The sequence below is a fragment of the Lepus europaeus genome, chromosome 8, assembly GCF_033115175.1.
Source record: "Lepus europaeus isolate LE1 chromosome 8, mLepTim1.pri, whole genome shotgun sequence".
In the NCBI taxonomy this organism is placed as follows: Eukaryota; Metazoa; Chordata; class Mammalia; order Lagomorpha; family Leporidae; genus Lepus; species Lepus europaeus.
The window spans coordinates 69,661,454-69,686,919 of record NC_084834.1 but is presented as its reverse complement, the minus strand read 5'-3'; the positions used below and the strand labels follow the sequence as shown (position 1 = coordinate 69,686,919).

Genomic DNA, 25,466 nt, shown 5'->3' with positions numbered 1-25,466 from the left:
CATGCATCCAACAGGGGGAGACTGCAAGCCAATAAAAACTAACTAGGTACACTTAAGAGCAACAAAAGAGAGATGACAACAAATGACTCACTAGGATGATTAGGAAAGGCCTCCAGGAAGGTGACAATGGAGCAAATGACCCAAGTGTGGAGGGGCCTCCTGCTTTAGCAAATCAAATTTCAACGGCTACTTCTCAATGAAAGCATGGAATGCATTCGTTTTAACTGGATGGTCCCCCAAATTTTCCTCTCCTTTTTAATCAAAAAAGGCATTAAAAAGATGCCTCAGGCTGCCTGCAAGCCAGCATCCTATGTGGATGCCAGTTTGAGATCTAGTTGCTCTACTTCCAATCCAGCTCCCTGCTAGTGTGCCTTGGGAAGTAACAGAAGATGGCCCAAGTGCTTGGGCCCCTGCATCCACGTGGGAGACCTGTTAGATGCTCCGGGCTCCTGGCTTTGGCTTGGCCCCTTCACCAAAAAAAAAAAAAAAGACAGGAATCAAAGGATCTGGATGGGCTTCTCTACAAAAAAGATACACAGATGACCAATAAGCACATTAAATAGAATTACATTATCATTAGCCATCAGGGAAATGTAGGTCAAACCCTCACAACCACTATGACAGATGTAATGAAGATCAAAAGTAACAAATACTGGTAAAAGTCACAGAAAAATTAGAATCCTCACATATTTGCTGGTAGGAATGTATAAAATAGTACAGTCATTATTCTAAACAGAAGATCCTCAAAATCTTAGACCTAGAATTACCAAATGACCAAAAACTCTCCTCCTACACATATATTCACTAGAAATAAAAACATGAAATCTGTACATGTGTGCCCATAGCAACACCACTCATAAAAATCAGTAAATGGAAATAACCCAACTGTCCATCAACTGATGGTTAAACAAATGTCAACAGAACTGTAAGGCACAGTCAGACAATGGAATATTATTTGCCAGTAAAAAGGAATGAAGTACTAACACAAGCTACAACATGCCAAGCGAAAAGAAGCCAGTTACAAAGATCACCTTATTTTGTAATTCCATGTATTATTAACTGCCCAGAATAGGCACATCTACAGAGATGGAAAGTAGGGCCTGGTGTCTAGTCTGGCAGGTAAGCTGCCATTTGGGAAGTCCACATCACGTATCAGAGTGCCTGGGTTCCATTCTCACCCCTCTCCAGCTCCAGAATCCAGCTTCCTGCTGATTCAGTCCCTGGGAGGCAGCCACAGCAGCTCATGTTGTTGGGTCCCTGCCATCCATATGGAAGAATGACTGAGTTCCCAGCAACTAGCTTCATTCTGGCCCTGCCCCAGATACGGGCATTTGGAGACTGAACAAGCAGATGGGAGCACATCCATCCCCTCCCCACTACACACACACACACACACGCACACACTTTCTTTCTCTCCCCCATCTTGAGGGAAGGGGAGAGGAAGGGAAGGGAAGGAAGAGGAAGAGGAAGGGAGGGGAAGGAGAGGGGAGGGGGAAGGAGGGGAGGTAAAGGAAGGGAAGGGAGGAAGAACAACAGGAGGGGAGGGCAGGGGAGAGAAGGGCACAGCAGGGCAGGGCAGGTGCAGGGCAGGGCAAGGAAGGGAAGGGAAGCAAGAAGATTAGTGCTTGCCTGAGGCTGAGAGATTTGGGGTAAATGGGAAGTGACTGTTAATGACTCCAGTGTTCTTTCAGGCGGTGAATGTTCTAAAATTGATTTGGTAATGGCTGCACAAAATCCTGCCTATACTAAAAAAACAGTGAATTATAAACTTCAAACCAATGAACTTAATCTCAATAAAGCTGTTTTATTAAAAGAAAAAACATAACTACTTAGCCACTATTTTTCTCTTCCTATGAAATAAAAACTTGAGGTGTTTCCAACAAATCACCTATTTTATAAAGTAGGCATCAGCATTCTTTCAATGAGTTGTTTGTATATGACACTGCTGTGGCTCTTATCTTACAAGATGGATTTATTTAACATGCATTCATTCAAAAATACTTAGGGAATGCATGCTATATTCTTGAGATTTTTCTAGGTGCTGATGAAACAGAAGTGAAAAATACCACTACAAATCATTGCAAGGCACAAGCTAGGGCAGAGATTCTCAGAGCGGGGTCCTGCTCAGCCGCTTCAACATTACCTGGGAGCACGTTAGAAATTACAGACTCTAAGTCCTACCCTAGGCCTACTACGTCAAAAGCTCTGGAGTCAACAATTTATTCCTAGAAGCCCCCAGAGGGATTCTGAGACAAACTCCAATCTGAGAACCACAGTATTAGGGGAAGAGACAGGAGGGGGAAAGCAGGGACCAAGATAAACAAGCTAATTACAGAGGGTCCCAGCACTCCTCACTAGATGTGTGTCTTCCCACTCACTAGGCTGTCTTGTCATTCTGCTGTATGAGCTTTGCTGTGTGGACCTTTTCAGTTTAGCAGAATTCCATTTGCCTATTTTCACTTTCGTGCTTCTAGGATCATATCCATGGGGAAAAAAAAAAACCTTTGCCCAGACCAGTGTCATAGAGCTTTACCCTGTGTTTTCTTCCAGAAGTTTATAGTTCTAGGTCTACAGTTAAGTCTAATCCATTCAGTTGATCTTTTGTACATGATGTGAAGGGTCCAGTTTCATTCTTCTTCTATATAGGAATATACAGTTTCATTTTCAATTATCTTTATATACAGAAGATGATTTAGTATATACTAAGTAAAGATTTCAACAGTTTGCACCCACACAGAAACACAAAGTATAAAGTACTGTCTGAGTACTAGTGATGGGATGGTTGTGGGTGGGAGGGAGATTATGGGGGGAAAAAGCCACTGTAATCCAAAGCTGTACTTTGGAAATTTATATTTATTAAAGTTTTTTTTAAAAAAAGAATATATAGTTTCCCCAACAGCATTTACGGGGGGGGGGGGGGGGGGGTGGAACACCTGATTTTCAATTACCTATTCTTGGGTACCTTTTGCAAAAATAAATTAACTGTAACTAACCTGGTTTATTTCTGGGCTCCCTATTCTGTTCCACTGGTTTCTGTTTTCATGCCAGTATCATGTTGTTTTGAACACAGATTTGTAACATAGTTTGAATTCAGGTGGCATAAGGCCTCCAGCTCTGTTTTTGGTTTTTTTTTAACCCAAAACTACATACGCCCTTCTTTGGTACCATATGAATTTTAAGGAAAATTTGTCCATTTCTGTGAAAAAAGTCCTTGAAATTATCAGAGACTGCACTGATCGACAGATCACTTCAAGCAGAATGGGCATTTTAACAATATTAATTCTTCTAGCCCATGAACACAGTAGGTATTTCCACTTCTGCCTTCTTCAATTCTTTCTCTCAATGCTTTAAACTTTCCAGTGTACAGGCTTTTCCACCCTAGGAGGAATTTATTTCCAAGTACTTAATTTTCCTAGTAGCTATTATAAAAGTGACTGTTTCTAATCTCTTTTTCAGATAGTTCATTGTCAGTGTATAAAACTGCTACTGAATTTTCTAAGTTTATTTTATATCCTGCAACTTTACTGAATCCGTTCATTCTAACAGTCTTTTTGTGGCATCCTTAGGGTATACCATACCATAATGCCATAATGTAAGATCAGATATTCTGCAAACAGGGAAAATTTAACTTCTTTTCCAATCTGAATGCCTTTTACTTCTTTCTCTTGAATAACTGCTCTGGCTAGGGCTTCCAATATTACAACGAATAGCAGTGGAAAGAGTGAGAACCCTTGCCTTTTTCCTGATCTTAGAGAACAGGCTTTCAACTTTTCACCAATCAGCCTTTGTTAGCCATAGGCTTATCATATATGCCACTTACTATGTTCAGGTACTTTCTATTCTTAACGTGTTGAGAGTTTTTGCCATGACATGATATTGAATTTTTTTTAATTTTATTTAAGGTATGCAAACTTCATGTATTTCATTTACACAGATTAAGGAACACAACGATACTTTCCACCCTAACCTCCCTCCCCCCACATTCCCTCCCTTCTTCATCCTGACTCTATTTCCACTCCTAAATTTTACAAAGATCCATTTTCAGTTTATTCTATACTCATAAGATTATCCCTACGCTAAGAGTTCAACAAACAGTATGAAGAAAAAAAAACACTGTTTCTCAACAGTAGAAACAAGGGCTATAAACAATCATCAAATTTCAAAATGTCCATTTCACTCCAATACATTACATTTTAGGTACTCTATTAGTTACCACAGATCAAGGAAAACACATAGTGTCTATCTTTTTGGATTTCCAGTTGCATCCATTTTGTTGCAGAAGAGAGGATTTCATTTTTTTAAATCACTAAGTAGTATCCCATAGTGCATATATACCATAATCTCTTTATCCAGTCAAGAGTCTATGGAGATCAGGGTTGATTCCATATCTTAGCTATTGCAAACTGAGTTGCAATAAACATGGGGGTACAGATAACTCTTTCAAATGCTGATTTCATTTTGTTTTGGTAAATTCCTAGGAGACTGCTGGGTCATATAGTAGATCTGTTTTCAGTTTTCTGAGGTATCTCCATACTGTCTTCCACAATGGCTGTACCAGTTTACAGTCCTACCAACAGTGGACTAGGGTAACTTTTTCCCCACATCCTAATCAGCATTTAATGCTTTTTATTTCTGTATGAGAGTCATTCTAACTGGAATAAAGTAAAACCTCACCATGGTTTTAATTTGCATTTCCCTGTCAGCTAGTGATCCTGAGCATTTTTCCATGGGTCTGTTGGCCATTTGAATTTCCTCTTTTGAAAAATGCCTGTTAAGTCCTTTGCCCATTTCTCAACTGGATTGTCTTCCTGTTGGTGAGTTTCTTGAGCTCTTTATACATTCTGGATATTAATCCTTTATCAGTTGCATAGTTTGCAAATATTTTCTCCCATTCTGTTGGCTGTCTCTTCACTTTGCTGAGGGCTTCTTTTGCAGTGCAGAAGCTTCTCAGCTTGATGTAATCCCATTTGTCAATTTTGGCTCTGATTACCACTGCTTCTGGGGTCTTTTCCAAAAAGTCTTTGCCTGTGCCAATGTCTTACAGGGTTTCCCAATGTTCTCTAGTACTTTGATGGTATCGGGTCATATTTTTAGATTTTTGATCCATTCTGAGTGGATTTTTGTGTAAGGTGTAAGGTAGGGGTCTTGATTCACACTTCTGCATGCAGAGACCCAGTTTTCCCAGCACTATCTGCTGAAGAGACTGTCCATGCTCCAGGGATTGATTTTAGCTCCTTTGTCAGATATGTTGGTTGTAGATGCATGGATTGACTTCTGGAGTTTCTATTCTGCTCAGCTGGTCTATATGTCTGATTTTTTTGCCAATACCAAGCTGTTCCAATTATAACTACCCTGCATTATGTCTTAAAATCTGGTACTGTGATGCCTCCAGCTTTATTTTTGTTGTATAAGACTGTTTTAGCCTCGGGATTTCTTGTGTTTCCATATGAATTTTAGCATTGCTTTTTGTAGATCTGAGAAGAATGTCATTGATATTTTGACTGGGATTTCAATGAATCTGTAAACTGCTTTTGGCAGTACAGAAATTTTGATATTAATTCTTCAAATCCACAAAAATGGAAGATTTTCCCATTTTTTGTGTGTCTTCTTCTATTTCCTTCTTTAATGTTTTGTTATTTTCACCACAGAGATCTTTGACACCCTTACTTAAATGTATTCCAAGGTATTTAGTTGTTTTTGTAATTATTATGAATGGGACTGATATGAGATGTTCTTTCTCAGCCATGGCATTCTTTGTATATACAAAGGATATTGATTTTTGTGTGTTAATTTCATATCCTTCCACCTTACCAAACTCTTTTATGAGTTCTAAGAGTCTCTTACTGGAGTTTTTATAAATATGTAATCATATCATCTGCAAATAGGAATATTTTGATTCCTCCTTCCCAATTTGAACTCCCTTGAGCTTTTTTCTTGCCTAATAGCTCTGGCTAAAACTTCCAGTAGTATATTGAATAGTAATGGTGAGAGTGGGCATCCTTGCCTAGGATCTTAGTGGGAATGCTTCCAGCTTTTCCCCATTCAATAGGATGTTGGCTGTGGTTCTGTCATAGCTTGCCTTGATTGTGTTGAGGAATGTTACTTCTATACCCAATTTGCTTAAGGCTTTCATCATGAAAAGATGCTGTTATTATCAAATGCTTTTTCTGTATCTATCAAAATAATCATATGGTGCTGTTCTTCAGTTTGTTAATGTTATGAGTCACATTTATTGACTTGTGAATGTTGAACCATCCTTGAAAAGCAGAGATAAATCTCACTGGTCTGGGTGAATGATCTTTCACATGTGTTGTTGGATTCAATTAGCTAGTATTTTGTTGAGGATTTCTGCATCTATGTTCATCAAGGATGTTGGTCCATAGTTCTCTCCCCTTTTTCTGGTTTAGAAATTAGGGTGATGCTGGCATCATAGGAGGGGTTTGGGAGGATTTTAAATTGTTTTGAACAGCTTAAGAAGAACTAGAATTAGTTGTTCTTTAAAAGTCTAGTAGAATTCAGCCCAGCCAACCAGTTGTGGGCTATTCTTCATTGGGAGGGTCTTTATTAGTGATTCAATCTCCACCTTGGTTATTGGTCTAAGTTTTCTAAGTCTTCATGACTCAATTTTGGTAGATTTTATGTAACCAGGGATCTATCCATTTCTTCTAGATTTTCTGATCTGTTGTCATCCAGTTCTTGGTAGTAATTCCTGATGGTTCTTTTTATTTCTGTGGTATCTGTTGTTACATTAGCCTTTTCATCTCTGATCTTATTGATTTGGGTCTCCACCTTTTTTCTTTTTTTTTTTTTTTTTTTTTTTTGGTTAATTGGGAAAATGGTCTATCAAATTTTTTTTTTTCAAAAAACAGCTCTTTATTTCATTGATCTTTTGTATTATTTGATTCAATTTTAGTTATCTCTTCTCTAATTTTTTTTTTTTTTGACAGGCAGAGTGGATAGTGAGAGAGAGAGACAGAGAGAAAGGTCTTCCTTTTTGCCGTTTGGTTCACCATCCAATGGCTGCTGCAGCCAGCGCACTGTGCTGATCTGAAGCCAGGAGCCAGGTGCTTCTCCTGGTCTCCTATGCAGGTGCAGGGCCCAAGGACTTGGGCCATCCTCCACTGCACTCCCAGGCCACAGCAGAGAGCTGGACAGGAAGAGGAGTGACCAGGACAGAATCCGGCACCCCGACCAAGACTAGAATTCGGTGTGCCGGCGCCACAGGCAGAGGATTAGTCTATTGAGCCACAGCACCAGCCTCTCTTCTCTTATTTTAATTTTTTCTTTCATCCTACTAATTTGGGTTTTGGTTTGTTGTTTTTCTAGGTCCTTGAGATGCAGTGATAGCTCATTTATGTGGTACCTTCCCAACTTTTTTGTGTAGGCACAAATTGCTATAAACTTCCTCTTAACACTGCTTTTGCTATACCCCAAAAGTTTTAATATGTTGCATTGTCATATTCATTCATTTCTAGAAATTTTTTGATATCTCTTTTGATGTCTTCTACAACCCATTGTTCATTCAAGGGCATGTTGTTCAGTCTCCATGTGTTTGTCTATGCTGCAGAGACTCTGGAGTTGTTAATTTCCAGCTTCATTCCATTGTGGTCAGAAAAGACGCTTGGTTGATTTTGATTTTTTTGAATTTGCTGAGACTTATTTTATGGTCTATCCTAGAGAAAGTTCCATGCACTGATGAAAAGTGTGTGCATTCTATAACTGTAGGATAAAAAGTTCTATAGATATTAGGTCCACCTAATCCAAATGTTCATTAGTTCTGTGGTTTGCTGACTTTCTGTCTAGTTGAACTGTCCACTGATGAAAGACAGGTGTTGAAATGCCCCATTACTATTGTATTGGAGTCTATGTCTCCTTTTAGATCTGTTAACTTTTTTTTTTTAATAGCCAGGAACCCTAGAATTGGGTTCATATACATTTTTTAAAGTCACTTCTTCCTATTAAATTGATCGCTTACTCACTACACAGTGCCCATCTTTGTCTTTCTCTCTTTTAACAGTTTTGTGTTAAAGTCTATTTTGTATGATACTAGGATGGCTACACCTGCTCCTTTCTGTTTTCCGTTAGCATGGAATTATCTTTTTCCAGCCTTTTACTTACAGTCTGTGTATATCTTTGTTGGTGAGAAATCTTCCTTGTAGGAAGCAAATATATGGGTCTTTTTTTTTTTTTTAATCCATTAAGCCAGCCTGAATCTTTTACAGGTTACTATTGATAAGTAATGACTTGGCCCTGCCATTTTTCTGCGAATATTCCTATTGTTTGCTTTGGGTTTCCTTGGTACTTTTGCTAGGAGACTTTCTGCCTTCACATTCTTTCATCATGATGACTACCTTTCTGTGCTTCAGTGTGTAGCATATTCTTAAGCAACCTTTGAAAGCTGGAGTGTAGTGACAAATTATTTCAATTTCTGTTTGTTTTAGAAGGTCTTTATGTCACCTTGATTCATAAATCAGAGCTTTGCAGGGTACAGTATTCTGGGTTGATAGGTTTTTTTCTCTTAAGACTTGGACTGTATCTCTTGATTCTCTCCTAGCCTGTAGGATTTCTGATGAGAAGTCAGCTGTGAGTCTAATTGGAGATCCTCTGAAAGTAATCTAGCATTTCTTTTATGCATATTTGAGAATCTTTTCTTTATGTTTTACTGTTGAAAGCTTGACTACAATGTGTCACGGTGAAGTGCTTTTCTAGTCTTGTCTATAAGGAGTTCTATGTGCCTCGTGTACTTGGATGTTCCTTTCTTTCTCCAAATGATTATATCCTTGAATAGGCCTTCTAATCCATTCTCTCTCCACACCTTCAGGAACTCCTAAGACTCATATGTTGGGTTGTTTGTAGTATCCCATAAATCTTCAACACTATTTTTAATTTTTCTAATTTCTTCTTCTTTTGTTTTGTCTGACTAAAAATTTTCCAAACATTTGCTTCTAGCTTGGATATTTTTTTATCTACCTCACCAAATCTGTTGTTAAGGTTTCCACTGTATTTGTATTTGACATACTGAATTCTTCATTTCTAATATTTCAGTTTGATATCTCCTCAAATTCTCAATTTCACATAATAATTTTTCATTCATGTCATTCATGTATGGATTTAATTTGTGAATTTGCTTCTCATTGCTGCTTAGTAATCCTATGATTAATATTTTGAATTTCATTTCAGGCATTTCATCAATCACTTCATCTTCACATTCTAATATTGAAGTGTTGTAGTATTCCTTTTGAAGGGGGGGGACATGTTGTCTTCCTCATCTTCCTTTTTTAATTTTTGTTTATCTTTAGACATTTGTGGTAATTTTTCCTCTGATGGCTTTTATCTTTGTACTATACCTCTGTGAATATACAGAGGTGTGTGCGGGGTGTGGCTAGGAAGCTCTGGTCCGGGGTGCTGTAACCAGTGTGACAACCAAGTTGGACATGGTAGAGTTCTTTTTATCAGCAGGGAGGGTTTGACAACCTCTGTTGGAGTAATCACACCCTCACCTCTTTTCCAAGGTGATCGTTGCCCAGGTGTTAGCCCACAGTGGGTGCAATACTCATCTGTGCTGCCATAAGAACCTCACAAAGGATCTGTGCAGTCCTCAGTGTGAGCACAGATCCCATTGCAATGACTCCCACCAGGCAGTCAGGATCTGAGCATCTGGAGCCACTCACAGTGATTGCTCTGAGACCTAGCTACACCCTGTGCCTTCTTGTGCACTTACAGAGTTCCCACAGTTTCAGCATACAAGGCTCCCACAGTCACAGGGTGCAGAGGATCCACTTCACCCCACTAGACTGTCCTGTCCACAGAGACAGAGGCAGAGATGTAGCCAGAGTCAGCCACCTGTGGGTGCTCTGCCCCAGAGCCTGTGATATGTTGAGAGGCTGGGGGCACCTAACAGCCCAATCAATCCTCCCAGCCGGACTCAAAGCCAAAGGAGAACACAGATGTTTCCCTCTGCTAGAATCTCTGGATCACATGGTTGCACAACAGCTGCCGTCTGAATGTTACCTCCTCCCCACAGGTTGCCAGGTGTGTGCACCTGAGCTGTTGCTGACAGTACTCCTGACAAGATGGCATCTTGTCTCAGCCAGTTGCTGGGTGTGCACACAAGAGCTTTCACAGCTGCCGCTTATGCCCAACAAGCTGCCCACCCTCTCTCAGCCAGTTGCCACATGCTGTTGTTGGGAGGAGGGGGTATGAGAGAAACATGCCCCCCTTTTTTTTCCCAATGGGTCAGCGGGTACCATGTCTCTCTTAAGGATCCAGGCCAAACTCATACCATACTCTTATTCCAGCTGTATGACCAGTGGCATGGGCTCCTGCAGTCTGATCTCACCTCATTCTTCAAAGCTGGCGCTTTCTCTGGCTCTCAGCTGCTGGAGTCATGTGTTGTGTCCCTGTTTGTGCTGCACATCTGCACCTTCCATATGGATCCACAGTGTTCCTCTTCCTTCTGCAGAATTTCCACTGTGGTTTTCTAACTCTCTCCCTGAGAATGTACTTCTACACTTTACCCCTAGCCAAGAGCAGTACACCCTTCCCTATTCCATCATCTTGGAATCCAGGGGATATTGAATTTTGTCATATGACTTTCTACCTCATTTGAGATGATCACAGGGTTTTTTTTCTTCATTCTGTTAATACACAGATACACTTGTGTATGCTGAACCATCCATGCATCCCTGGGATAAATCCCACTTGATCATGGTGCTGCTGAATTCAGTTTACCACTACTATGTGAAAGTGTTTTACATCCATCAGGAATATTGGCCAGTAATAGTCTTTTTTTTGTACTGCCAGTGTGAGCCTTGAGGTTAAAACTGCAGAGACTGGGCAGGCCCTAGCATAGGCGTGGTGCCTGGGCCCACAGCCTAGAGCCTAGTCCAAATGGTCTAGCCTGGCACCAGGATCTACTGCAATAGGCCAGGGCCCTCGGTCTGCTAGAGTGTAGACTACAGAGGCCAGACTGGAGAGGGGAGCATACCTGAAGCTTAGGGCTGTGTAGGCCAACCTACCTCTGTCTCAAATTGGGCAGGCCCTGGTCAATGGAGAAATGGGGGATCCTTGGAGGCTATGCCCTCAGGCAACAGCATGATGGCTAAGGCTGTGGAGGATAGCCAGGTGGGGACTGAGGACAGCATGGCTCTGAGGCTGGCCTGGTTTGGGGGCTGGCCTAGAACCTGAAGGCACTGCAGTTAGTCTAACAGTGTAGTGGATGTGGAAATGCAGGGTGTTGCTTGATGCCAGGGCAGGCTTGCAGGCCCATCTGTAGATACCAGCCTGGAGCACGGGACTGTGGAAGCCTGCCCTGCACTGGGTTCTACTGGACTCGGCTCAGTGTTAGCATCTAAGATGAAGTCTGGTGCTCACTTAGCTCTCCCTCCCCAAACAGAGAGTTATTGCTCTCCAAACTCCACTACCTGGGCTTTGAGGAGGGGCTACAGAGGTGTAAAATTGTCCCTCCCACCCTTTTCAATATATCTTTTTCTTTTTCCAAGATAAAATTCCAGTTTATTGCTGGATAACACTGTTTCACACATACATCAAACAGGTCAAAAAATAAACAGCAACTTCACAGACAAAGAAGAAAAGACACATTTTATCTTTGGCCTTTTTAATCATATCATACAAACCAGTTGGTTATATATAGTACAGCTAAATATACACAAAGAAAGTTGCTGGAATGCTCAGAATATGATTTTTTGTTGTTATTTTTTTTACAGGTCTTTTTTTCTGCTTTGAAAGTATAGTGAACATGGTCACAGCACAAGCAACGTCAGAAAGTAGAGCAGAGGTGTTCTAAAGATTGCTTTGGGAGCTGGCACTGTGGTGCAGTGGGGTAAAGCTCCAGCCTACTGCGCTAGCATGCCATAATGGTGCAGGTTCTAGTCCCAGCTGCTCCACTTCAGGTCCAGCTCCTTACTAATGCACCTGGGAGAGCAGTAGAGGCTGGTCCAAGTCCTAGGGCCACTGCACCCACATGGGAGACATGGAAAAAGCTCTTGGCTCCTGGCTTCAGATCGGCACAGCTCTGGCCACTGCAGCCATTTGGAGAGTAAACCAGCAGATGGAAGACCTCCCTCTCTCTCTCTCTCTCTCTCTCTCTCTCTGCTTCTACCTCTCTCTGTAACGCTGTCTTTCAAATAAATAAAATAAATCATTTTAAAAAAAGATTGCTTTGGTCATCCTGAAATCATTAAAAATGGGTAACCCTTAACAATATAAAAAATATAGGTGCCGGCACTGTGATGCAGTGGGTTAATGCCCTGGCCTGCAGTGCTGGCATCCCATATGGGTGTCGGTTTGAAACCCGGCTGCTCCACTTCCCATCCAGCTATCTGCTATGGCCTGGGATAGCAGTAGAAGATGGCCCAAGTCCTTGGGCCCCTACACCCGTGTGGGAGACCTGGAAGAAGCTCCTGGCTTCTGATCAGCACAGCTCCAGCCACTGCAGCCAATTGAGGAGTGAACCAGCAGATGGAAGACCTCTCTCTCTCTATGCCTCTCTTCTCTCTGTGTAACTCTGCCTTTCAAATAAATAAATAAATCTTTAAATATATATATATGTAAAATAAAACTAAAAATGCAAATTTTACTTTTTAAAGCACTTTTAAGAAAAAAAGTAGAGCCTGGAAATTTTGGTTCTCTTCCACCTCTGTTTCAAATTCACATTGTGATTTTGGTTGGGTGGTGGAGAGCACCTGTGGTCTGCAGATGGTGCCTATGGAAATCTGAAATACGGATCTATAGACGTGTTTCTTCGCAATAAGCTGAGAAGCAATCAAAACTTGCCAGCTGTGCATTACCAGGAACTGAAACAAAAACCAGGGTCTCAGACACTGACATCTGCATCTCTTGGGAAGCAGCGCTACCTCTCCACTGTAGCGTCCAGGCCTGGTGGCTGAGGAGAAGACAGCAAGCTCGCTGCTGGGAAGCGGTGGAGGCTGCCATGCACATCAGGCTACCCGACTTGCAGAACCTGCTCAACCAGGTCATTTTTGGTTTGGGACTTTTCCAAGTTAACACTGCTCCTGGGCAAGAAGAAACATGTACCTAATGAATTTCAAATTATTTTGGTCCTATTAAAATTTCCTCTGCTTTTCTTACTAAATTGCACTAGAATGTATAAAAATTGTCTGACAAGCTATAAAGTGCTTGAGAATATGAGAGAAAACAAAGGCTGGGGGGGGGGGTGTCTGTTTTAATCACTAAAAAAAATGCTCTTTCAGTTTCTTGCCTCCTGTACTGAAAAGGATCCTGACAGCAAATGTGGTAGTCTTGGGATAAGGAGGCTTTTCTTTATGTATGCTTTGATATTGTTCATATTTAAAAAAAGAAAAACTTGGGGCTAATGTTATGGCACAGTGGGATAAGCCACCACCTGTGACACTGGCATCTGAGCACCAGTTCAAGTCCTGGCTTTTCTATTTCTGATCCAGCTCCTGCTAATCCACCTAGGAACGCAGCAGAAGATGGCCTGGGTCACCACTACCTACATGGGAGACCCAAATGAAACTCCAGATTCCTGGCTTCACCCAGACCCAAATCTGACAGTAGCAGCCATTTGGAGAGTGAATCAGCGAATGGAATCTCTCTTCTCTCCCTCTCTCTCTAACTCTGCCTTTCAAATAAATTAATAAATCATTAAAAAAAAAAAAAATGTAAAGACTTGTAAGATTCTCCTGTCTCCCAGTTTTCCAAGGTAAAGCAAAAGGCACTTTTTAAAAATATAAAATTGCTACACTTGATCTTAGCCGAAAGAACGGGGCCATCAAAGAAGGAGGTACCTTTCTCCGAAGGGAGGAGAGAACTTCCACTTTGACTATGACCCTATCGGAATAAGATCAAAGTCAGCGAACTCTAAAGGCTTCCATAGCCCTGGCAACTCATGACTAGAGCCTAGGGAGATTACTGACGCCATGAACAGGAGTGTCAAATTGTTAAATCAGCAACAGGAGTCACTGTGTACTTACACCCCATGTGGGATCTGTCCCTAATGTGTCGTCTAAAGCGAAGTGATGCTATAACTAGTACTGAAACAGTATTTTTATACTTTGCGTTTCTGTGTGGGCACAAACTGATGAGGTCTTTACTAATTATACACTGAAGTGATCTTCTGTATATAAAGAGAATTGGAAATGAAAAAAAAAAAAAAACCTGGTGTTAAAATGGAAATGGCATAGAAAATTAATTAATTTGAAAAAAAAAAATATGTAGGATCTCTGTCTTTAATGTGCTGTACATTGCTATTTAATGCTATAATTAGTAATCCAATGGTAGTTTTTTCACTTTATGTTGCTATATGGGCAAAATGTTGAAATCTTTACCTAATATATACTAAACTGATCTTCTGTATACAAAGAGAATTGAAAATGAATCTTTACATGAATGGAAGGGGAAAGGGAGCGGGAAAGGGGAGGGTTGCGGGCGGGAGGGAAGTTATGGGAGGGGGGAAACCATTGTAACCCATAAGCTATACTTTGGAAATTTATATTCATTAAATAAAAATTTAATAAAAAAATATATAAAATTGCAAGATGGTGGGCTTTTGCCTCTGTTTTAAACATCTAAAGATGTTATCAAGATTGTGACATAGATCAAGACAGGAAAGCAGATGGCCCAAGTTCTTAGGGCCCTGCACCCACATGGGAGACATGGAAGAAGCTCCTGGATCCTGGCTTCAGCCTGGCACAGTCCCAGCCCTTGTTGCCATTTGGGGATTGAACCAGCAGATGGGAGATCTCTCTCTCTCTCCCTCCCTCCTCTCTCTGTAACTCTTTCAAACAAATAAAAAATAAATCTTTAAAAAAAAAAAAAATAAGGAGCTAGAGCTGTGGCGTAGCAAGTGAGGCCACCGCCTGCAGTGCCAGTATCCCAGGTAGACACCAGTTCGAGACCCAGCTGCTCCACTTCCAATCCAGCTCCCTGCTGTGGCCTGGGAAAGCAGCAGAAGATGGCCCAAGTCCTTGGGCCCCTGTACTCTCATAGGAGACCCAGAAGAAGCTCCTGGCTTCGGATCAGCACAGCTCTGGCCATTGCGGTCTTTTGGGGAGTGAACCAGTAGATGGAAGATCTCTCTCTCTGCCTCTGACACTGCCTCTTCATAACTCTGACTTTCAAATAAATAAATCTTTTTTAAAAAATAAGATAAACATCTAAAGACCTTACATGCAATCCTGTTTCCTCTTTCTCCTCCTTCTGTACCCACTCCAGACAATTTTTTTCTATAATTCTGAACAAACATGACAATAGGGTCAAGAGTGAGTTACTTTCTTCTGACTCAAAACTTTATTGAGTCATCAGTACCCTAGGGGCTATCCCTAGGCCAGAGAAATCAGAGTCACTCTTACTTAATAGTTTGGGTGCTTTCAGAAAGTGTTACCTGGTTTGGCATAAGTACTCATGAAACCCAGGCAATTCCTATAACATTACTCCTATATAATCTGTTATTTAGACACCATTTATTACTTGTATTTTTTCTGCATGTTGTTTTTTGTTTTTTTTACCATCTTAGGAGGGTAGATCAAAGACTGGTTACAATTCCTGGCATTTTCCACAATGCTTAACCTTCTCTCCTGTTCCTTGTCAGTGCTCAGTAAGAAAGAAGGCCCTCATTTTAGGTGGAAGGGTCCCCAACTCTGTGAGCTCCAGTTCCCAGTCTCAGCCTCCCCCAAAGCATTTATTTTATTTAGGATATGATTTATCATCTCTATGCAACCTGCAAGTGAGATGCTGACTGATACTCGTAGAACTGGGACAATTCACTTGGGACTCAACAACTCTCAATTCTGTCTCTAGGCTACTGTCCTATGGCCTCTCATATTTTTAATGTGCATTTTGTACAGTCTATAAATTTCTATCTTCAATACCCACAAAAGTGGCCCTGTGCCCCTTTTATGACCCACCTTAATTTCCACATGGACTGTTTTGTTATTTTATTCACTCTTCTATGGGGCAAGTTAATTTCTCCTGTGATGTCATTCAGAGAATTTCAGGTTTGTGACTTCTTTAGGAACTGAAGTGAAAGTTGTAAAGGCACAGAGCATACACCAAACATCAGACACAATTGTGGACTTTATCAGACATCTTTCACCCATCTCACCACCCATCTTAAGCTAACTGCAACAAGAAACCCGGAAATGATGATGCGAAGGTTTCTTTTATGTTCCGAGAAATGACATGGAAAACCGGAGAGGCAGCATACAACATGGAGAAACTGTAGAATACAGTGTTTCTGATGGTGAAACCTTTAATTCACGGTTCACTGCTAATTCACTTTTGAACATTAACAAGTCAAGGATAGATAGCAAAGTGAAAACTGTAACTTCCTAGAGGTTTGAAAACAACTCACAAAGGCTACTCCTAAAACCATGCTGCTGTAAAACACACCGTGAATCAGAATGAAAGCTACCTGCATGCTTATCTGACCACCGTCAGCTGTCATGCATGCGTGCTCTGCATACACGCCAGGCTCACCAACTACTCTGTCTGAAAGGTTAAAGAACTTTTAAAATGTATTTAACGGATTTTTACATACATATATCAAAACCTTCAATGGGAGGGCTCCCCGACAACCTCCATCTGGGAACCCTGGCACCAAGAGATTCCTAGAAGAAAGCCATGAACTGCAACTACTTACTCTTTCATTAATTGTGGATAGATCCCTTCTAGACACTGGGGATACAATGAAAGAAGAACATTTCAGCCAAAGTGATTGATTAGAAACAGGTAAATGAGGAAATCATTGCATGGTGTCAGATCCTGCCTGCCTCCTCAGACACAGTAATTATGGCAAACAAGTATATACTTCAGTTCTCCTCCACAGTTCCTGGCTCATGGCTCTCTGTGCAAGGCAGGCCAGAGGTCATGAAACCCTACTCATTCCAGAAAGGACTAATGAAGAATTTGAATGGACAGCTTTGCTTAGCTTCTCCACGCAGCAAATTAGCAATCATGTCTATGCAACAAAGTAGCCATTATAAAGCATACAGAGAGGCTCTGGAGCTCCTGGAGGGCGCCAGGAAGAGAGCCCTCAGGAAGGCAAACAGGAATTCATGCAGGTGCCAGGAAGGTGGTGCGCCCCAGCTCCACCGGACCCTGGTAGACCTCCCCTTAATCTGCCTTCTCATTTGGCTGCTGAGTTGTAGCCTTTAAGTTAAAGCACCCTCTATAATACATGGGAAACGTAAGTGTTGTGTTTTCCCAAGTTCTGGGAGCCACGCTCGCAAATTAATCGAACTTGTGAATCAGCTGGTAGGAATCCCAGCTTGTAGCTGGACAGTCAGAGCATCTGAGGCCTGCACTCGAGGCTAGGTCTGGAGTGGGCAGTACTGGGGACTGCGGCCCTCAACCTGGAGGATCTGTCACTATCCCCAGATAGGAACAGAATTGAGTTGAATTAGGGAATACCAGCCAGTGCCCACTGCAGAATTAATTCCTTGCTTGCTGGCGGGAGAAATCTCTATACCTCCTGAGGTCCCAGAAGTCCTCTGTGCTGACTCCGCTGTGAAAGCAGGAGAAAACAGTAGGTTTTCCCACAGGAATTTCTGCCAGTGAAGTGGGATTTGCTAGAATAGCCCTGGGATGAGAAAGGATAAACGGATGGGAATGCAGAACTGATGCTGGGTGGCCACGAAGTGTGAGGCAGCAGCAGCAGGGCTACAATTGTCACTCAGGGAAAGCTGGCAATGGGATTTAGAGATGGAGTGGAATCCCAGGGCGTGGTTCACTAAATACAAAAGGAAATGCAAATTAACAAGAACCAGATAAACACTCAATTCTTGCATTGTGGTTATCTGCAATGGCTAAATGCCCCTGGATCAAGGTCAGATATTGGTCTGTAGGAATTCAGCCAAGTCACCAAAAAGGGGCGATGGCCCAAGTGCTTTAGGCCCTGTACCTACATGGAGACCTAGATGAAGCTCCTAGCTTCAGGCTGCGCCCTGGCTCAGCCCTGCCCAATGCAGCTATTTGGGGAGTAAACCATTAGATGGAAGATAAGATATCTCTGTGTGTGTGTGTATGTGTGTAACTCTGCCTTTCAAATAAATAAATAAATCTTTAAAAAAAGAAAAGTACGTATTCAGTGAAAAGAAAGGGCAAAATCAAGAAACGCTTACAACTGGAGAATGAAGGCATTTTCCAACCATGTAGAACATATCATCAATTCCCTGAGGCCCGGCAAACTGGGGTTCTGAGACTAGCTTACTTAGGAACAGTAGCCCTGGTTTCAAATGCTGCAGAGTAGAACCTGTTTAGGCTGACACAGGACCCACAGCTCGCTAGTGAACAGTCACAGGCAGCTATTTGTGTCTGTTAGTCTATGTCTGTCTGTCTCTCGCTCACACACACACACACACACTCACACCCCTAGCCAGCCCAGTAGGCTGGATTAAAGCCACAGTGGAGTGTGTTTATCTGGGGGCCGTGCACCTCAGATGAGGCTGCTGACGCCCGTCATGCGGCAGCAGCTCTAAGGTGACTGTACATTCACCCACTGAATATGCCCATTGCCTAGGCCACGATAAATGTTCTGATTAAGGGAGCCTCCCTTCTGCACAGGTGCTCCATGTGACTCCAGAAGCCTCATCTGATTTGCCATCTCAACTTTTTCAGTATGGGTATCACTGATATCTGAGACATTAACACAGTAAGAGGAAACTGGGGTCAAAGAGCTCATCTTCACAGCACAGAAATAGATGAATGGGACAGACTGAGGGTGCCCAATGATGCTGCCGCAACATGATGAAAGGGGATGGACCAGTGAGACCTACTGCTGCCCACAGCCCCCTGACCTTAGAGGGTCCCAAGCAAATCTGCTGCATTTTTCTGTTTGGAGGAACTTTAAAAGCGAAAAGGCAAAGACTGCAAGGAGGCTCTGTACTGGAGAAGCACCTGGGGCAATCGCATGGTTAAAGATTACCAGACAGGCCAGCCTCTCTCCCTGGCCTGACCTTCAGCTGGGAGTGAGGCTACACAGGCACACAAGGGAAAAATGTCCAGGTCAGGGAGAGGCAGTCTATGGGGACTCCTTGACACAGGGGCCTAGTGCACTGAGATTCCAAAGCCTGGTGGCAAACTTGAGAGAATGGGAGCTACGGTTAGGTTGGGAGGATAAGGAAATGCAACAGTCGATGGGAATGAGGTGAATGTTTGGATAAAGATTAGAAATTCTGCACACACTTGACAAATCTAAGTAAATGACTGGAATGGAAATTATGACTGACTAGGGATTGCTTCCCACACCTAATACTGTGAAAGAGCAGTGAAGTCCACCCTCAGGCCAGACTCAACTGGACACACTAAGTAGGAGCCATTAGAACTCTCAGAAGCCACTGGTGTAGCAAAACAATGGAGAGGACCTGGTGGGCATGCAGATTGCCAGGAGGGTGCTGGTACCAAGGAAGCATCTGTACAATGGCCCTGTGTGGCCAGTGAGAAAGCAGCATGGCTCCTGAAGACTCACAAGCGGCTGCCAAGTTGCACTGCCCACAGCCTCAGCACCCCTGGATACGGCTTTGACCATCCAGAAAACACAGCAGGCTACAGCAGACTGGTACTCGGTGACGGTGCTTGCCAGCGCTTTCTTCTCTATTTCGATGTCGGAAAAAAGCCAACTGCATTTTGCTTTCCCATGGGAAGGACTCAATTTTACACTGATGGTGCTGCTACAGGATTATCTGAATTGACCTTCTTACCGTCACAATTTGGTCAGGAGGAATTTGGACTTGCTGTGGTCCTCAGTTGTAACATTACACCCTGTATCTGTGATGTTCTGATAATATGTGAAATGGATAAGACTGACTTGAATGCAACAGTGACTCACAGAATCCAGCAAAGATCCAAGGGGCTGCCCACATGGTGACATTCCTAGGAAATAACTGGGCAGGAGCCACCCAGAATATTTCACAAGCAACTAAAATTAACTCCTGCAGTGGGCAGTTGACACAGCAATTTAGATGCCACCAGGAACACCTACATCTCATATCGGAGGGTCTGAGTTCTAGTCCCAGCTCCACTCCTGATTCCAGCGTCCTGCTGATGCATATCCTGCGCAAATAGTCAGGTCCCTGCCATCCATGCTGGAGACCGAGGCTCAGTTCCAGGCCTCCGGATTTGGCCTGGCCCAGCCCTAACTGTTGTGGGTGTTTGATAAGTGAATCAGGAAATGGAAAAATCTATCTTTGTCTCTCTGCATTTCAACTAAAGTGAAAATAAATAAGTAAAATTTAAAACAAACAAAAAGGAAATAACATTTGGCTATCTACACCAGCATTTGGTTTATTTGGATTTTTGAAAAATACACATTCTATACCTAGGAATCTTGCTAGCTCTATCTATGAGTCTATCTGAAAGAAAGTTGTGTCTCAGTTGAGACCTGAATAGATGCAACCCATGTTTCAGTTACAAAAATCAGAAGCCCTCTCAATACCTTTGGGCCCCTACCATCCCTACTTTGACAGGATTTTGGAAGTCTATCCTTGGCAATCACGTGGATTGAAGCTTATTGCAGAAGCTCATGAGTGCCTCCTAGCGGCAACCACTGGAATTTGGGAACAGAAAATTTCCACATGCTACTGCCCAGTGCATACCATTTGAGAGACAAACACCAGCTTGCCGTTGAAACTGGCTCAATGACAGAAGGCCATAATCATGCAACCTGAGATACCCATATGTCTTAGGTGATCCCATAAGCTATAAGACATCTCTGTGCCTCAGTTTCTTCATCTGTAAAATGGAGGCACTGACTGTGATAAAGAGTGTAACAGTAAGGCTAACTCCTTTAATCTTCACAATATCCCCAGCGGGCTATGATCTCCTTCTTATAGATGAGCAGAGGGGTAGCACAGAGAAACTTAGTGACTAGTCAAAGGTTATGTATGTAATGATTAGCGGAGCCCAGATTCGAGCCAAGCAACAGGCTCCAGGGTCCTTGCTCTTAGGATACCCACCTCAGAAATGTTGTAAAACTCCAGCAACATAAGGGATCAAAACTGAGGATCACCTTGTAACACTTTTCTCTTCATTCCCTAAATTGCGTCAGGTCCTCCTTCCTCTTCCTTAAATATTTTTAATGCATCTACTCTTCTACTCCCACTGCCACACTAGCCAGGGCTCCACCCACCCTCACTGGATGAATTAATAACAAGCACGCCAGAATTAGGGCTCAGGGTTAGGCATGCTTCACATCTATTCATTCAAATTCTGGTCTCACTCCTGGTATCCAGGACTGCCACATCCCACATCCGGGCTCTCTTCCTGCATTACCAATTTCACACTCCTATCGGTTGACCCAAGTGTGTGAGAGATGGTGGGAGTTCTATCAGGGAAAACAAAAGACTTCTGAGGCTCAGAAAATTTAAAATTCTAGCCTTGTCAAAAATCTCCCACAGAATCAAGTCTTAACTCTGCAGCCTTCCAGTTGCACAACCTACCCCACCCTACCTATTCATCCTTATCTCCACTCTGCAGCAAAAAGTCCACAGTCGTCAAACAAGTCTCTTCATTGTTCTTGGAGTTAAAAAAAAAATCAGTAATTCTTATTCCCAGCACTCATTCACACAGCTCCCCTCTGCTTCAGAAATCTGAGCTCCTCTCAAAACACCCAGGACAAACTAATGCCTCCTCTAAATTACAATAAAACTTCTGTCTTAAGCCATTCACAGTGGCCCCATAAAGATACATTCATCGTCTAACAAATGCCATTTACAGCCATGAGCAACCGGAAGACAAGCACTAAGTCCGCATCTCTCATCTCCATTTCCAGCACAAGTCTCCATGCAGAATATGCACCGATTTGACAAATGGAATAAGTGAGTCACAACACAAACTATCTGTAAGTACCCCAAATTGAGCCAAGCTTATTTCCCTGACCATAAAATACTTCCAAGTAGCAAGAGCAAGACTAAGTCCAAGGTTTAAAGCAATGATTTCACTGCACTTTGGAATTCATTATCTGCAAGGGATAGGACACCCTACAGCATCCTTAAGTGAGCTGATGTTCAAGGTAGTCCATTGTCTTTCTGCAAGATCACATAGCCAGTCAATGGGAAAGCTGGGGCTGGAGCCCAGGCCAGGAGTCCAGAGCTCTGTCCACTGTGCGAATCCCCCTTTTATATCTTCCACACCTTTTTTAGAGGCTTTCAATAACTAAAAGGAGAAAGGAATTCCGGAGAATCCTTGATCTTAGCAACAGACACGGAAATTCGAAAGCCTGAAATAGCTTCCCCCCCCCCCCCCTTGACTCATCATCAGCAAGTGACGACTTTTTTGCACAAGTGCGTTGAAACCTCACGATTCGGCTGCACTGTGAAATAACAACTCTCATCTAAATCCAAAACCAGCGTCTTTCCAGCCTCCAAAATTGGACGCCGTCCCCACACCCACACCCCCCACAATGCGCTAACAAACTTAGCTGTTTCTGATCAGGCAGTAATTAAGGAAAAGGAAGTAGCCTTCCGAGGACACAGACCTTGACCAACACCGCCAACGGCAGTCGATGCTGAACGTTCTAAACCATTCATCTCCCCACACCTCGCTGCCACCAGGAGCCCAGTCCCCAAAGCTGTTATTTCTCACACTCACACACACACACACACACGCGCGCGCACAAAGAACCTCAGTTCAGTCTCCGCTGTGAATGGCCACATTGTTGGGTGCTCTGCCTTCACACGGAAACTCAGAAACGGAAAGCCACAGAGAAGGAGCCGGCCAATAGCACCCGCGGAGCCAAGAAACAGCAGGAACACGGGGCTGGGGCCCGCCCCCGCCGCCACTCCGGAGGATGCAGGCGTCCCCTCGCCCCGGGGGCAGCTTTCCGCAGCCGCCAGCCAGCGGGCGCACGATTCTCCCGCAGGTCTTCTGCGGGCCGCAGCGCGCAGCCCAGAGCCTCCCTCTGCCCAGCCGGCGGCGGCGCGGCCCGGTACCCATCCCCTCGCGCTCCCGGGAGGATGCAGAGGAAGGAGGCGCGAGGGAGGCAGCAGCCCCCAGACGAGCTGCCGCCCAGGGCAGCCTCCGCTCCTCGCTCCGTCGTCCCCTGGCCCCACTCACCCAGTTCTGCGCGTTATTGCTCAGCTTGACTTTCTTGCACAGGCTGCCGGGGATTTCCATGGCTTCGTAAGGCGCGCGCGCCGATGCCCGTGTTCTCCGCGCCCGCAGGGTAGCAGCAGGGCAGGCCGGCGGGGGCGGGGCGGGGGGCGGGGCCTCCTCCTGGCGTCCGGGCGGGCGCGCGCTGACGTGCGCTCGCGCCCTGGGCCCCGACTGCGCGGCGCATCCCACGGGGCTTGGAAATGGGTCCGGGGCAGAGGTGTGTGGGCGGGGCCAGGCGGCGGGCGAGACCCGGAGGCGCAGGCTGAGGGGCGGAGCCCCAGCGCTCACACCCTCGCGAGCGCGCACGACGCTCCTCCTTCTTCGGCCTGAGGAAGGGCGGGGCCTGGAAGACTGTCGTGGAAGCTCGGGGACCTTGTCTGGCGCCAGGCCCTGCTTTGAGCATGCGCGGAAGCTCGGACTCCGCAGAAACTGTGCTGCCGGTGGCGCCGGGGGCCCTGTCCGCGGAGGCTGGTTGGGGAAGACAGCAATTGGCGCTCCTGCTCCCTTAGCTTTTCCTCTGCAAGCCCGGCCTCTGCCTGTACCCATGCCAGCCCGACCACATTCTTTAAATGTTTCCAGCTTCTTGAAGGGAAGAATTCCCCACGTGTTGCGCTCCGCTGTAAAATTCCACTCAACGCGCATGATAAAAAGACAGCTCAGTGCCCCCTTCCTTCATATCAATCATCGATTTCTCCACGGAGATTGCTGACTCTGCAAGGTGCGTTCCTCCGCACTGGAGACCTCGTTCTTAGCGGGTTTCTGTGCGATGCTGCTGCTTACTGCGGACTAGAATGAAAAGGGGCTTCTCCATTGCTAGCTACTCCGAAAGTCCGTAGAGCCCTGAGAGCAGGGTTTAGGAAGACTTGCGATAACCCCGTAGGACGCTCACTGGCCGAGGATTCACCTGGCTATTCCGGGGCTAGGTCGTAGGAGAATGGGCTGGTGGTGCTGGGGAGCTTCCTCCCTCCCTCCGGGGGATCGCGTCTCCCACACCATCCCCAAGTGCTGAGCTCACTTTTTCCGTGGCTTGCTCCCTGGCACCACGAGTCATTTGCAGCTGTGCCCTTTAGGAACCCAACTCCTGTAGCTCCCTCACCCCGACTCTTCGTTATGCATATTCACACCAGTCACCAAGAGCAGAGACTGAGGTCCCTTAGTAGCCACAAAGTAGCATTAAATTAGGCCTCCCCATTGCCAACTTGAATCATCATTAAGCTCCTTCATTGAACACCCTGCACTTGAGCACCTGCTGTTCATACTTATGCCTTCCTTTTAGATTTATTTTATTTATTTGAAAGGCAAAGTGAAAGAAAGAGACAGGGACAAAAAGATCTTCCATCCCTGATTCACTCCCCCAAATGGCCACAATGGTCTGGGTTGAGCTAGGAAGAAGCCAGGAGACTAGAATGCCATCCAGGTCTCCCACATGTGGCAAGGGCACAAGTACTTGAGCCATCTGCTGCCTTCCCAGGCACCTTAGCAGGGAACTGGATCCCAAGCGGAGCTGGGGGACCACCAAGAGCTCAGATATAGAGTAGCCCTCATCTGTAGGGGATACCTCCCAAGGTCCCCAGGTGATACCTGTAGCTGCAGAGAGTACCAAACCCTATGTATACTATTTTGTCCTTACCATAGATGGTAACACCTTCAGCATATGATTTCCTTCTTTCCTTATGAAGTCAAGATCTTCCACCTTTTCACTTAAAGGAAAGACTGTGGCTTTTCTTTGGCATATCCAAATTCCCAGCACCACTACTCTTTTCCTTTGGGGCCATTATATAAGAATCGCTTGAAGACAAACACTGCAGCCAGTGCCGCGGATCACTAGGCTAATCCTCCGCCTTGCGGCGCTGGCACACCGGATTCTAGTCCCGGTCTGGGCGCCGGATTCTGTCCCGGTTGCCCCACTTCCAGGCCAGCTCTCTGCTGTGGCCCGGGAAGGCAGTGGAGGATGGCCCAAGTCCTTGGGCCCTGCACCCGCATGGGAGACCAGGAGAAGCACCTGGCTCCTGCCTTTGGATCGGTGAGATGCGACGGCCGCAGCGGCCATTGGAGGGTGAACCAACGGCAAAGGAAGACCTTTCTCTCTGTCTCTCTCTCTCTCACTGTCCACTCTGCCTGTCAAAAAAAAAAAAAAAAAACACAAACACTGTGACACCGTGGCAGTCAATCAGATAGTGGCTAGTAAACGACTCATGGGCAGGTAGTGGATACTGAGTGCCAACGCTGCACGCTGGGATGATTCGTGGCCAAGGCGGCAGAGAATGGGACAGTGTGAGATTGCTTCACACTTCTCAGTGCTGAGCATAAATTAGAACCCAAGTTGTCTATTTTTTAAATTTTCCATTAAATATTTTTTGGATCCCAGTGACTAA

The 25,466-nt window shown here is 44.3% G+C and overlaps 1 protein-coding gene across 2 annotated transcripts in view; it reads right to left on the bottom strand.

Moving 5' to 3' along the window:
- Positions 1 to 23,185, bottom strand: part of PAPSS1 (3'-phosphoadenosine 5'-phosphosulfate synthase 1) — a 104,824-nt gene extending 81,639 nt beyond the window's left edge. The window contains exon 1 of one of the 2 annotated variants that reach the window (XM_062199771.1): positions 23,053 to 23,185. In XM_062199771.1, coding sequence (XP_062055755.1) covers positions 23,053 to 23,112 — 60 coding nt within the window. In that variant the 5' untranslated portion in view covers positions 23,113 to 23,185. Of the gene's footprint in view, positions 1 to 22,474; positions 22,559 to 23,052 lie in introns of those variants that run through there. The other variant, XM_062199772.1, reaches the window with a different exon arrangement.
- Between the last annotated feature and the right edge of the window lie 2,281 nt (positions 23,186 to 25,466).